We start from the raw sequence: 13,653 nt of genomic DNA, 5'->3' as shown, positions 1-13,653 counted from the left end.
CCCATTGTTCCATTACAGTTTTGCCTGCCAATCTCTGACTCCAATTTACCTGAGCCAGATCTGTTCTCACCCCACCAAAATTGACTGTCCCCCAATTAATTATTTTTACTCCGGATTGCTCCTTGTCCTCTTCCGTAACTAACCGAAACCTTATGATACTATGATCACTATCCCCTAAATAAGCCCCTACTGACACTTGATCCACTGACCCACCTCATTCCCCAGAACCAGATCCACCAATGCCTCCTTCCTTGTTGGACCAGAAACATTCTGATCTCAAAAATTCTCCTGAACACACTTCAGAAACTCTTCCCCCTCTCTGCCCTTCACACTATGACTGTCCCAGTCTATATCAGGTTAATTAAAATCACCCATTCTAACTACTCTATAGTTTGTGCACCTCTCTGTAATTTCCATGCAAATTTGTTCCTCTATATCTTTCCTACTAGTTGGTGCCCTATAGAATACACCCAGTAGTGTAATGATACCTCGATTGTTTCGTAGCTCTAACCAAATGGATTCTGTCCTTGATCCATCTAGGACATTCTTTCTCTGCAGCACTGTAATGTTCTCCTTAATCAATACAGCCATCCCTCCTCCTTTCTGTTCTTCCCTATCTTTCCTGAACACTTATATGAATTTTACTAGCTCTCTGACATTGGGGATCATGGCAGGGGGGCCTGGAAAATTCTTCCAGGAGAGGCCCGCCATGACGCTTGATGCCGGGAAGGCCTCACCACATTTTACCGGCAGCAGCGAAGCTTCAGTATGCCCCCAACCCCCTGCCGCTGAGTGGCGGGGCCTTCATTTTAATATTGAAATTAGTTTTAAAACATGCAAATTAACTTATCAGTGGCCGTCCCATGCCGATATTCCAGCTGCCGGCCACAACTCCCATGCCTTCTGAACTCTGTTTGGATTTCTGAGGATTGACACTGGTGGGGAGTGGCGAGGAGTGAAATTTTCAGGTCGAGAGTGGGGGAAGCAGGGGAAATTCTTTGGATTGGTGGGGTGGGTGTGGGATGATGGGAAGGGGTTGAGGGTTAAAGTTATTAAAGGTCGGGGGGGAAAGGTTGGGATCTGAATAAAGGTTTTTTGGGGGAGAATGGGCTATTAATGAATTGATTATTCGTTGGGGGTGTGGGTGAGGGGAATGAAGATGTTATTTAATGTGTTGCTTTAATTTTACATGTTCGTTCCCTTTAAAAAATTCAAAATTCTTCTAAGGGCTTGAAGCCTTTTAAAAATGGCGGGAATATCGCGGGAGCTCTGCGGCAGCTGCTCTGTGCAGGCGGGCCACTGACATCAAAGCGCGCCGCCGCGATTTGGGCAGCACTACTAAAATTCAGCCCCTTGTATCCAGGAATATTTAGTACTCAGTCCTGCCCTTTTTTGAGCCAGGTCTCCATTATTACAACATGATATTCCCCCATGTCTACCTGTGCCTGCAGTTCACCAACCTTACTTACCACACTCCATGCATTCACATACATGCACTGTAAACCTAACTTAGACCTTATTGCATTCCCTCTTACTCTAACCCCACCTAATGACTTACAATCTCTTACTGTAATGCTATCCATCTCTCCCAGTCCTTTGTGCACCTTGTTTTTCTTTTCTAATGTTACATCCTCGTTTCCATTCCCTGCCAAGTTAGTTTAAACATTGTGTGAGGATCAGTTTGATGCCACCTCTATGATGGAATGGCTGCCATTCGCAGCCAAGATTCATGCATGAATAATAGCTTCTTTGGTGATGGTACTGGACGATAGCTGTCGCTTATTGGGCCATGTTCTCATCTCAGGGGCAAGTACATGAGCAGAGAGGAGAGAATTAACAACAATAAAAATTACATGTGCAGGAAATGTTGTTCTGCAAATTATCTTATACATAATGTGGAAGAGTTGAGTTGGAAAGTTGTATAGGTCCAAGGAACCACACCAACTTGAACATCATTAATCAAATTAATGTAGCTTGCACTAATTCTGTTCTTTCCTGGCCATCACATGTTGACTGTCAGTAAATTTGCAGTGATGTTGCTGTGAACATTACTTGTTGACAAAACAGAGGCATGCACTCTTATGTAAGAACATAAGACATAGGAGAAGGAGTGGACTGTACAGCCCCTCAAGCATCACCATTCAATATGATCATGGCTGATCTTTTGCCTCAATTCCACTTTCCTGCCCACTCCCATATCCCTGGATTCCCTGGGAGAGCAAGAATCTTTCAATGCAAATCTGTTGTTTGCAAAAAGAATGGACTAATACTAACAAGAATAGCAGCATAATCCCTTCTTCCAAGCTTCTTACAAAAGTATTATATACAGCATTTTTTTTTAAAGATGCTATGTGGAACTGATTTCAAGGCTGCCAGTGGTGATTGTACAATTTGTGCTCCCAGGCAGAGCTTTGCTCAAGGAGCCAGCTGAAGGGATCAATGGGCGCCAAAGAATTTTCCACCCATTTATTTTTAATAGAGCAAAAATCTTCCGCACCCAATAACCAATTTGTACTCCCATCAGATTATGTTGTGCACTTGGAATGCACATTCATAAAATCTATCCGCTAATTTCACGTCAGGAGTTCAGGCAGTGTTATAAACTCAAACTTAGCTCTCTTGGGTGTTCTATGTCCCATCGTTCACTGCTTTTAGCGCAGAGAAAAGTAAGTGTGAATGTCTCTCCCCATTTTTTCATGTATCTAGTTTGCCCCTAAAATAACAAAACTAAAAATATAGCCCTTAGTTTAAGAATGTCTTGATGAGATTACTACCTTATCATTCCCAGTTTTCTGTTATTAATTAAACTTATAAGTTGAGAATTAATTTATAATATTTTTATTACAAAGTTTTATTTCAGTGTCACAATTTGTTTATGATGTACCAAGTTATTAATTGATCCCAGTGGACACCCAGTAGGGATACTGTCAAAGTTTAACTATGCTATTTTGGGTCCAATGCATAATTCAGCTTTTTATTTACAGCTTCTGTGGCTTTTTTCATCAATTAAATATTAAATTAAATATAAAATATTATGTATGACTCAACCTGGAAAATAGTCTTGTAATATCCCAAGAGTCTCCAGATATGGAATGCTGTGGATGTATTCAATAGAAAAACATCCAGTTCTCAGTTACTGGGGAAGGTTGTGGGCTTACTGCATAACCTTTCCTCATACAAATATTAATCGCAGCACCTTCCATTGTGTTTGAGAATGCCGTATCCTTCCAGAACACAGACACAATGGGTGACATTTTCTGGCCTTAGGCTATGAGCAAGTGTTGGGATAATTTGCGGGTCTCGACAGTTCTAAGAGCGTGCAGGAACAAAGGCACCTGGCTGTGCCTGCGTGTAGACTTTTGAAGGTGGCAGGACATAGTGAGAGAGTGGTAAGCAAAGCATATAGGATTTTGGGCTTCATAAATAGAGGCATTGAGTACAAAAGCAGGGAAGTTATGCTAAACCTCTATAAAGCTCTGGTTCGGCCCCAACTAGAGTATTGAATCCAATTCTGGTCACCACACTTCAGGAAGGATGTGAGGGTCCTTGATAGGGTGCAGAGGAGATTTACCAGAATGCTTCCAGGGATGGAGGATTTTAGTTACAAGGTTAGGTTGGAAAAGCTGGGTTCTCCCTAGAACAAATGAGATTGAGGGGAGATTTATTTGAAGTGTACAAGATTATGTCAGGCTTAGACAAGTTAGACAAGGGAAAAATGTTCCTATTAACAAATGGTACAAAGACTAGGGGACACAGATTGAAAGTTTTGGGCGAGAGATGCAGGGGGACTATGACGAAGCACTTTTTTACACAGCGGGTGGTAATGACCTGGAACTCGCTGCCAACAGGGTGGTGTAAGCAGAGATGATCAATAACTTCAAGAGAAAGTTGGATGGCCACCTGAAAGAAATAGACTTGCAGGGCTACGGGAATTGTATCAGGAGTGGGACTGGCAGCATAGCTCTGTGGAGAGCTGGCATGGATTCGATGGGCTGAATGGCCTCCATCTGTGCCATAAATGACACTATGACTCTATTACAAATACCATTATAGTTTGGAATGGAAAAGATGCTATTTGTCAGGAATTCAGGGAAAATCAAAGGCCCATTACCATGCACCTCACAGTACATAATTCAAGAGGTCACTCATCTACCTGGTCAGGGAGTGCATGTGGTCCAAACAGAACTAGGCAGAGGGAGAAGACATAAAGCTGGGCCTGTTAAAGGTCAATGGAACAAGAACGATTGGGGAACTTTTTTTTAAATTCTGAGTGAAAGCTAGTTTTGTCAGATGTATTTCAAAACTAAGAACTTGATAAGAATCGTTTAATTCAGGAGTTATGGGTCTGATAATGTGATACTAGTACAGGCCATGTCTGCAGTAAAATATGCTGACCTCATACAATAATGCTAAGTTAATTGATATAAATATTTTATTGGTGCCGAATGGCCTGTTCCTGTGCTGTACTGTTCTTTGTTCTTCTCTTTGTTCTTTGGTGTGTAGAGAAAAATGCACTGGGAGTGATGTGGGGTTTAGGAACCAAAATGTCTGGCACCAATTGGTTACTCATAGAGTGCTGCCTTTTTTAATGTGGTATTAAACTACGTCCCCATTGAAGATTTGGCTGTTGGAGAAGTGGAGGTAGGGACACAGGTGATTCAGCCCTTCAAGCTTAATATAAATAATTTAAGTAATTTCTGAAACGGGCTGCCTCAGTACACAAGGAACCGCCAGTCCATGTCAGCTCTGCTGGGCCAACTGGATATGAAGCAGGCTTTGGGCCTCTCATTGATAATTTGGGGTCCTGATGATCCAAAGTGCTATACATTTGTTGGCTGAAATATACGTCCTGTTCTGCTGAGAGCTTTGATAAGTAATTATTTATTTTTTTTAAACAAACCTGCATAGATTTGATTTGACATGATTAACTTTTAATTAATGCAGGCTTTTAAAGACCTCCTGAAATGTCATGTTAATGTCAGTTGGATTACTAACAACTTCCCCTTCAGATTCATAATAGCCATTATTACACTAATAGCCCCCACTTTACTCAGCTGACGAGTTAATGAGTCTCAACTTTATCCCTCATGTTTAAAGTGCCAAGCTGCTGTTTTCCAAAAGCCCAGTTGAACTTTTTCTGACAAGATGTAGTTTAATTAGACGTCTTCAATTATTTTGGGCAACTGATTAAGGACAGAAGGATTTAGGCTGTTTAACTTCTTTTCACAGTAGTTTTCTTCCAGTGACTTTATTGCTTTAAAAGTGTTGGTTGAGAATTTGTAATCCTACAAATTGGGCAAGATTTTAACTCATTCAAAACTCATCCACTTAGAACATAGAAAATATGCACAGAGTTAAAATCAGGGATAAAAACAAGAAATGCTGGAACCACTCAGCAGGTCTGGCAGCATCTGTGGAAAGAGAAGCAGAGTTAACGTTTCGGGTCAGTGACCCTTCTTCCGAACTGACAAATATTAGAAAAGTCACAGGTTATAAGCAAGTGAGGTGGGGGTGGGGCAAGAGATAACAAAGGAGGTCTAGATTGGACCAGGCCACACAGCTGACCAAAAGGTCACGGAGCAAAGGCAAACAATATGTTAATGGTGTGTTGAAAGACAAAGCATTAGTACAGATTAGGTATTAATACACTGAACATTGAACAGCAGCAAGTGCAAACCTGAAAAAAAACAGTGGGTAAGCAAACTGAACAAACTAAGATGAAATGAAATAAATGCAAAAAAAAGATTGTAAAAAAGAATGTAAAAAAAAAAGGAAGAAAAAATAACTAAAAATGAAAGTAAAATGGGGGACTGCCATGCTCTGAAATTATTGAACTCAATGTTCAGTCCGGCAGGCTGTAGTGTGCCTAATTGGAAAATGAGATGCTGTTCCTCGAGCTTGCGCTGATGTTCAGTGGAACACTGCAGCAATCCCAGGACAGAGATGTGAGCATGAGAGCAGGGGGGAGTGTTGAAATGGCAAGCAACCGGAAGCTCAGGGTCCTGCTTGCGGACTGAGCGGAGATGTTCCGCAAAGCGGTGACCCAGTCTGCGCTTGGTCTCCCCAATGTAGAGGAAACCACACTGTGAGCAGCAAATACAGTATACTACATTGAAAGAAGCACAAGTAAATCGCTGCTTCACCTGAAAGGAGTGTTTGGGGCCTGGGATAGTGAGGACAGAGGAGGTAAATGGGCAGGTATTACACCTCCTGCAATTGCAGGGGAAGGTGCCCTGGGACGGGGACGAGGTGGTGGGTGTAATGGAGGAGTGGACCAGGGTGTCGCGGAGGGAACAATCCCTTCGGAATGCTGACAGGGGAAGGGAGGGGAAGATGCGACTGGTAGTGGCATCACGCTGGAGGTGGCGGAAATGGCGGAGGATGATCCTTTGGATATGGAGGCTGGTGGGGTGAAAAGTGAGGACAAGGGGAACCCTGTCACGGTTCTGGGAGGGAGGGGAAGGGGTGAGGGTAGAGGTGCGGGGAATGGGTTGGACACGGTTGAGGGCCCTGTCAACCACAGTGGGGGGAAATCCTCGGTTGAGGAAAAAGGAGGTCATATCAGAAGCACCGTCATGGAAGGTAGCATCATCAGAGCAGATGCGTCGGAGACGGAGAAACTGGGAGAATGGAATGGAGTCCTTACAGGAGGTAGGGTGTGAAGAAGTGTAGTCGCGGTAGCTGTGGGAGTCGGTGGGCTTATAATGAGTATCAGTGGACAGCATATCCCCAGAGATGGAGACAGAGAAGTTGAGGAAGGGAAGGGAAGTGTCAGAGATGGACCATGTAAAGGTGAGAGAAGGGTGGAAATTGGAAGCAAAGTTGATAAAGTTTTCTAGTTCGGGGCGGCAGCAGGAAACGGCACCGATACAGTCATCAATGTACTGGAAAAAGAGTTGGGGGAGGGGGCCTGAGTAGGACTGGAACAAAGAATGCTCGACATATCCCACAAAAAGACAGGCATAACTAGGACCCATGCGGGTACCCATAGCGACACCTTTTACTTGAAGGAAATCAGGGATGTCCTTAAAGGGTTGCCCACAAGGTATATTTTTTCTGCAGTGGTAAATGTGTGCTATGAATTACATAAGTTAACCACAGAGGGATGACTTCAAAATCAGATTATATTGATGCAGAACTAATAATATCATTAACAGTGAAATTTCATGGGATCCCAATTTGGTGGTAGGGGAAAAGTTAGCAGGGTGGAGTGGTGCAGCTGCACGAGGCTCATGCTTTGAACATCAGTTTTAGCAAAACTAATCAAGGTGGCCAATGTTGATCCAGCAGAACTGCCCTTCAGATACATGTGTTTCTCTTTTATTTTTGGTTGAAATGCATCATTTTAATTGGATTTTTTAAAGCAAAAATGGTAAATAGTGGTTTCTTGGTTCATTAAGTCCAGACTGGCCAAGAGAGTGTGGGAAAATGGCGCACTGACACGGAACACAAAAGTCCGAGTGTATCAGGCCTGTGTCCTCAGTACCTTGCTCTATGGCAGCGAGACCTGGACTACGTATGTCTGCCAAGAGCGACATCTCAATTCATTCCATCTTCGCTGCCTCCGGAGAATACTTGGCATCAGGTGGAAGGACCGTATCTCCAACACAGAAGTCCTCGAGGCGGCCAACATCCCCAGCTTGTACACACTACTGAGTCAGCGGCGCTTGAGATGGCTTGGCCATGTGAGCCGCATGGAAGATGGCAGGATCCCCAAAGACACATTGTACAGCGAGCTCGCCACTGGTATCAGACCCATCGGCCGTCCATGTCTCCGCTTTAAAGACATCTGCAAACGCGACATGAAATCCTGTGACATTGATCACAAGTCGTGGGAGTCAGTTGCCAGCGTTCGCCAGAGCTGGCGGGCAGCCATAAAGACAGGGTTAAAATGTGGCGAGTCGAAGAGACTTAGTAGTTGGCAGGAAAAAAGACAGAGGCGCAAGGGGAGAGCCAACTGTGTAACAGCCCCGACAAACAAATTTCTCTGCAGCACCTGTGGAAGAGCCTGTCACTCCAGAATTGGCCTTTATAGCCACTCCAGGCGCTGCTTCACAAACCACTGATCACCTCCAGGCACATATCCATTGTCTCTCGAGATAAGGAGGCCCAAAAGAAGTAAATGCATTCTCTGCTGTGCTATTGAGACATACAGACTGGCATTGGTTGCCACCCTGTGCTAGGTTAGCTGACCTCAGCTAGGTTTGCAGCTGTTGTTTGGTGTTCATTCATGACCTCTGATGGAAAGTGTGCATGTGCGCTTTGCTTTGAGGATTGTCCTTCATTGTCAAACAACCTTTCCATCTTGGCTCATAAATGAAGCATGGTCCTTTAGACAAAATACCCCAATGCAGCTCTTTAAATCTTTTTTAAAAGTCTTTAATTAATACGTACCTCCCTCTGGTCAAATTTTTAGCCCTGAAGTCATCATTCAAACTCATTTTCTGCCATCTTTGTAACATCTAAGTTGGAGTTCTTGATTACAGTGATTATTGGAGAAACCAAGTGAACTACTTACTTGAGTTGTGTATTGTCAGCCTCCATATTGCTGCCTTTACTTATTTCAACTGCCACGTAATTTCCATCTGGATCAATATAGTTCTGTTTAATCAGACATTTTTAAAGATTTTCTGAAACGTGTTAGCTGTTCCACGCAAAAAACTGAATTTCAAATCTTAATTTTTTTTCTTGTTCTGCACAAACCTTGATGTGCAAATATCATAACAACATATCTTGTCATTTGTCAGTGTTTAAACCTACTGAATTGTTTCTGTGAGTGAGCCACCTGCCAAATTGTTTACCTCCTTAAACCTTCCAGTCTCCAGTGACGAACTAGACCTACAATCTACAGCAAATAGCCACTGTGTGTTTATTGTAAGTGACAGCTCTCCCCACCAAGCATTGTGCACCTAGCTACATTTTGTTATGAAAACGACAGGATGAATGACTAAGCACAAGGTTAATTTCTCCTGTGCAAGTAATGTTCTTTTTGTATCATAACTGATGAGATTTTGGAAAGCTTTGACATTTTATCAGTGCACCAGCTGTTCCATTACTGCATCTCTTACTATTCACTGCAACTTGTCGTATCAGCTGCTGTCATTTCTCTCCCTCTCTCTATCTCTATTAGGAAACTATTGGAATGCTGCCTCATTCAATACACCTTCCTCCTATCTGCACTTCTCAACTTTCCATGGAGAGACCAGTGCTGACATCTCATTTTACTTCAAGACCTCAGTTCCTTATGGAGTGTTCCTAGAAAACTTGGGCAACACAGACTTTATAAGACTTGAGCTGAAATGTAAGTTGGCCTGCAAAAGCGCAGTTTCCTTTTGACTATGTAGGCTACATTTTGAATGTCATTTATCTTTTGAAAAACTGACGTAGGTATGTGTCATTAATATTTCTGAACGTATAAATTATGTTGATCAAAGTATACAAGTGCTTAAAAAAAACGTAAACTAACTGATGTCCATATAATTGACTGCCATCGCATGTTGACCCAGTTGTACTAAAATCTTGGAGTTAATTATCATGTTGCATGAGTCAAAAAACTATTGTGTCACTATTGTGTAACTGCATCTGATTTTGGTCTGTGGTAGGACACCACCTTGAGGAAGTAATCTGCCATCACTTTGTCTAAACACTAGCTGCAGCATAAATGCAACATGCTTTTCCAACTTGATTTTTAAACTTTTTAGTGTTACTGCAGAGCAGACAGTCCACTAATACAAAAATAAAACTGTAACTGGTATTTATAAGAGTGTTGTGGAGCAGGAAGCATACTTCAGCACTTTTTGTTTGACGGCATTCCCAGTTCGAACCATCTCAAACTTGCTGAATAACAATGCCTAAGACTCTAATGGTGAAAAGTTCAGGATTCATGTTTAAATTGGGTGACAGAAAGGGATGTTGCACCTTTAATCAATTTGTAAACTCTTGCAGGAGGAACCTTGTGATAAATTACAACAAACAATAGAACTGTGTCCTGTCCATTTATCATGTTGCTCTCCTGTGTATTGCTATTTGCCCAGATCAAAAAAACAGTTGACAGAGATTGAAGATTATTCACACACAAATTTTTACAAACATCTGTAAATCTAGAAAAGCTAATTATTTTTACACACTGCGGGTTAGTCATCAGCAGCATGCAACATTAAGACCCTCAGAACAGAATTTAATTCTCACAACTTTCCCTTTATCAATTTGTTGACAGAATACCATTAATCAAATAACTTTTGTCCATTTCATTTCTTCTTCCTTCAAGATATTTCACCAGGAAAATCTTTTGTTCAAATGAAATTTCCACAGTTGACACACAGCATATCATAGAATGGTTTCAGCGCAGAAGGAGGCCATTCGGCAGGTCGTGTCTGTGCCAGTTCTATGTAAGAGCAACTCAGCTAGTCCCACTCCCTTGCCCTTTCCCCATAGCCCTGCACATTTTTTCATTTCAGATAATTATCCAATTCTCTTTAGAAGGCCTCTATTGAATCTGCCTCTCACTCTCAGGCAAAGCGTTACTGATCCTAACCATGTGCTGCGTTAAAACGTTTTTCCTCATGTCGCCGTTTCATCTTTTGCCAATCACCTTAAATTGCTGTCCTCTGGTTCTCAGCCCTTCCACCAATGGGAACAGTTTCTCCCTTTCTACTGTGCCCAGACCCCTCATGATTTTGAAAATCTCTATCAAATCTCCCCTTAATCTTCTCTTCTCCAAGGAGAACAGCCCCAGCTTGTCCAATCTATCCACTTAACTGAAGTTCCTTATCCCTGGAACCATTCTTGTGAATCTTTTCTGCACCTTCTCTAATGCCTTCACATCCTTCCTGAAGTGTGGTGGCCTGAATTGAACACAATACTACAGCTGAGGCCAAACAATTATTTTATATAGGTTCATCATAACCTCTTTGCTTTAGTACACTATGCCCCTATTAATAAAGCCCTGGATTCCGTCTGCCATCTTTAATGATTTGTGCACATATACCCCTAGGTCCCTCTGCTCCTGTACCTCCTTTAGAATTGTATCCTTTATTTTATATTGCCTCTCCTCATTCTTCCTGTCAAAATGAATCACTTCACACTTCTCTGCCACTTGTCCACGCATTCCACCAGCCTGTCTATGTTCTCTTGGAAGTCTATAACTATCCTCCTCACAGTTCACAATACTTACACGTTTTGTGTCATCCGCAGATTTTGATATTGTGCCCTGTACACCCAAGTCTAGGTCATTAACATATATCAAGAAAAGCAGTGGTCCTAACACTAACCACTGGGAACCCCATTATGTACCTTCCTTCAGTCCAAAAAACAACCGTGCACCACGACTCTGTTTCCTGTCACTCAGTCAGCTTTGTATCCATGCGGACACTTTCCGTTTTATTCCATGGGTTTTAACTTTGCTGACAAACCTCAAATGTTGCACTTTATCAAATGCTTTTTGGAAATCCATGTATACCACATCATCCGCATTACCTTCATCAATCCTTTCTGTTATCTCACCAAAAAACTCAAGCAAGTTATTTAATCAAGGTTGGAGTTTTTCAACATGACAGAAAATTATTAAATAAGGAATGTCATTTATTAAGCAATACCTTATTTTTCTGCTTACGACCAATTGGACTGGATTTTAACTTCCCAACGTGCTGGGAGTCAGAGGTAGGAGGGGTCTGATAGTGCTCAGGAAATCCGAAAGTAAGTGCAGTGCATCTATCTGTGGATTATTGACCCAGCCACTGCATTTCTGGGGTTTCTGACCGATTGAAAAGGCTTGATGATGACTCCCACTTGAATGGATTTCAACTCCGATGTATAAAGGGACATTCCAAACATGAAATTTGATGGATTTTGGATTGGGAGCAGAACAGAACAGGTTGGCAGAATGGAATGCACCTGTTCAAAGGCTGCACCTTGTTTCAGTGAGCCTCCCTGGATGTGATGCTGGGAGCTGTTGGGAGAAAGAAGCTGGCCAGTGAAACAAAGAAGACATGGCTAGAGGTTGCTCATGAGGTCAGCAGCAGGAGTGTGAGGCCACGCTCATGAATTCAATGCCAAAAGTGGTTTAATGATTTAAGCAAGGCAAGAAAGGTGAGTTCACTGGCACATTCACTCCATCCTGATGTGTGTATGATGCCAACCTCCTCACTCTGTCTATTCAAGCCTACTCCAGCACATTATTCTTCACACCAACTGACCTTGAGGGTACACTCATCCTTCTTTGTCTATCCACTTCATCACATTTCCATCTGTCCATCCACCACTGACACGCACCCTTGCCTTTATGCATTGTTACTCCTCTCCCTCATAATCACCTTCAAAAAATACTCTCCACCCGTTCATTCAACACACGCCTTTACTCTCACTCATGGGTCTCTTCTTTCCCTCCTTGTAGGAAAAGAGAACACAGAATGCCAGGGAGAGGCAGAAAACCTGCTGTGGTGCTCCAGTCATCTCTCAATTGACAGCTGCAGAGGAAGAGGGACCTCAGGGAGTCTCACTGTGCCTGGCCTTTGGAGATGGGAAGATCAAGGCCTCCTAGCTATCTGGTAACAGAATTAAATATCAGACAGCCATGTGGCATACAACACTCACTCATGTTGACCTGATGTCAGTAGCGAGTGAATTGTGATCATGTACATAATGATCACTCAAAACCATTGTTACCGTAACAGTTCTAATTAATGTCATTAATCTATCACAGGGCCTTCAGGTGTCCCACAGGAGGTGATCCAGGAGGACAACAGCAACTCCTCAGAGGAGGTCACTCCCGCTGAGAGTGCACGATCACAGGACTCACGCAAACTATGCACTAGCTCAGATATTCACACCTCAGTGGGACCAGTAAGACAGATAATTGGGTTTACACCAGGAGACCCACACATCACAAATGAGCAAGAGCAGATGGTGGGGTCAGGGACAGCAGTGGAGTCTGTGTTGGAGAGCATAGGACACTCCAAGTTCTGCTCAGCTGCACGCAGATGCTATGCCTCAGGTGCCATTGATAAACAGGATACTTTTCTATCGCAGCAACAAAGAATGTGGAATGTATTAGCAGGTGTTCCAGCTGCTCTGGGCATGACTGCGGAGAGATTGGAGGAGTCCATCTCAAGCGTGAATGGCATGATGTCTTTGTCTACGAAAGAGTGGCCACCTGCATGGAGCATCAAACGTGGCAATCAAACGAGCATAGACAGACCCTTAACAGTGGCTTGCATATTATGAATGCCATCTTAAATAGGGTGAATGATATCTTAACTTTGACTGTTTATTGCCCCACTGTTCTTTTTTTTATTCTTTCATGGGATGTGACCATCGGTGGCAAGGTCGGCATTTGTTGCCCATCCATCATTGCTCTTGAGAAGATGGTGGTGAGCTGCCTTCTTGAACCGTTGCAGTCCATGTGATGTAAGTACACCCACAGACTGAATGGAATTCCAGGATTTTGACTCAGCGACAGAGAAGGAACAGTGATATAGTTCCAAGTCATGATGATGTGTGTCTTGGAGCGGAACTTGCTGGTGGTGGTGTTCCCTTGCATCTGGTGCCCTTGTCCTTCTAGGTGGTAGAGGTTGTGGGTTTGGAAGGTGTTGTTGAAGAATGCTTGGCGAGTTGCTGCAGTGCATCTTGTATATTGTACTCACTGCTGCCACTGTG

At 42.9% G+C, this 13,653-nt stretch overlaps 1 protein-coding gene across 1 annotated transcript in view; it reads left to right on the top strand.

The window, feature by feature from the left end:
- LOC137347208 (contactin-associated protein-like 2) overlaps positions 1–13,653 on the top strand; it is a 1,554,138-nt gene that overhangs the window by 1,148,711 nt on the left and 391,774 nt on the right. Inside the window, exon 15 of the mRNA XM_068011439.1 lies at positions 9,131–9,301. Coding sequence (XP_067867540.1) covers positions 9,131–9,301 — 171 coding nt within the window. The remainder of the gene's footprint in view (positions 1–9,130; positions 9,302–13,653) is intronic.

This window comes from Heterodontus francisci, chromosome 2 (assembly GCF_036365525.1).
Source record: "Heterodontus francisci isolate sHetFra1 chromosome 2, sHetFra1.hap1, whole genome shotgun sequence".
Taxonomy (NCBI): domain Eukaryota; kingdom Metazoa; phylum Chordata; class Chondrichthyes; order Heterodontiformes; family Heterodontidae; genus Heterodontus; species Heterodontus francisci.
Note: the sequence above shows the minus strand (reverse complement) of the source record. Positions and strands in the feature narration are given on the sequence as shown.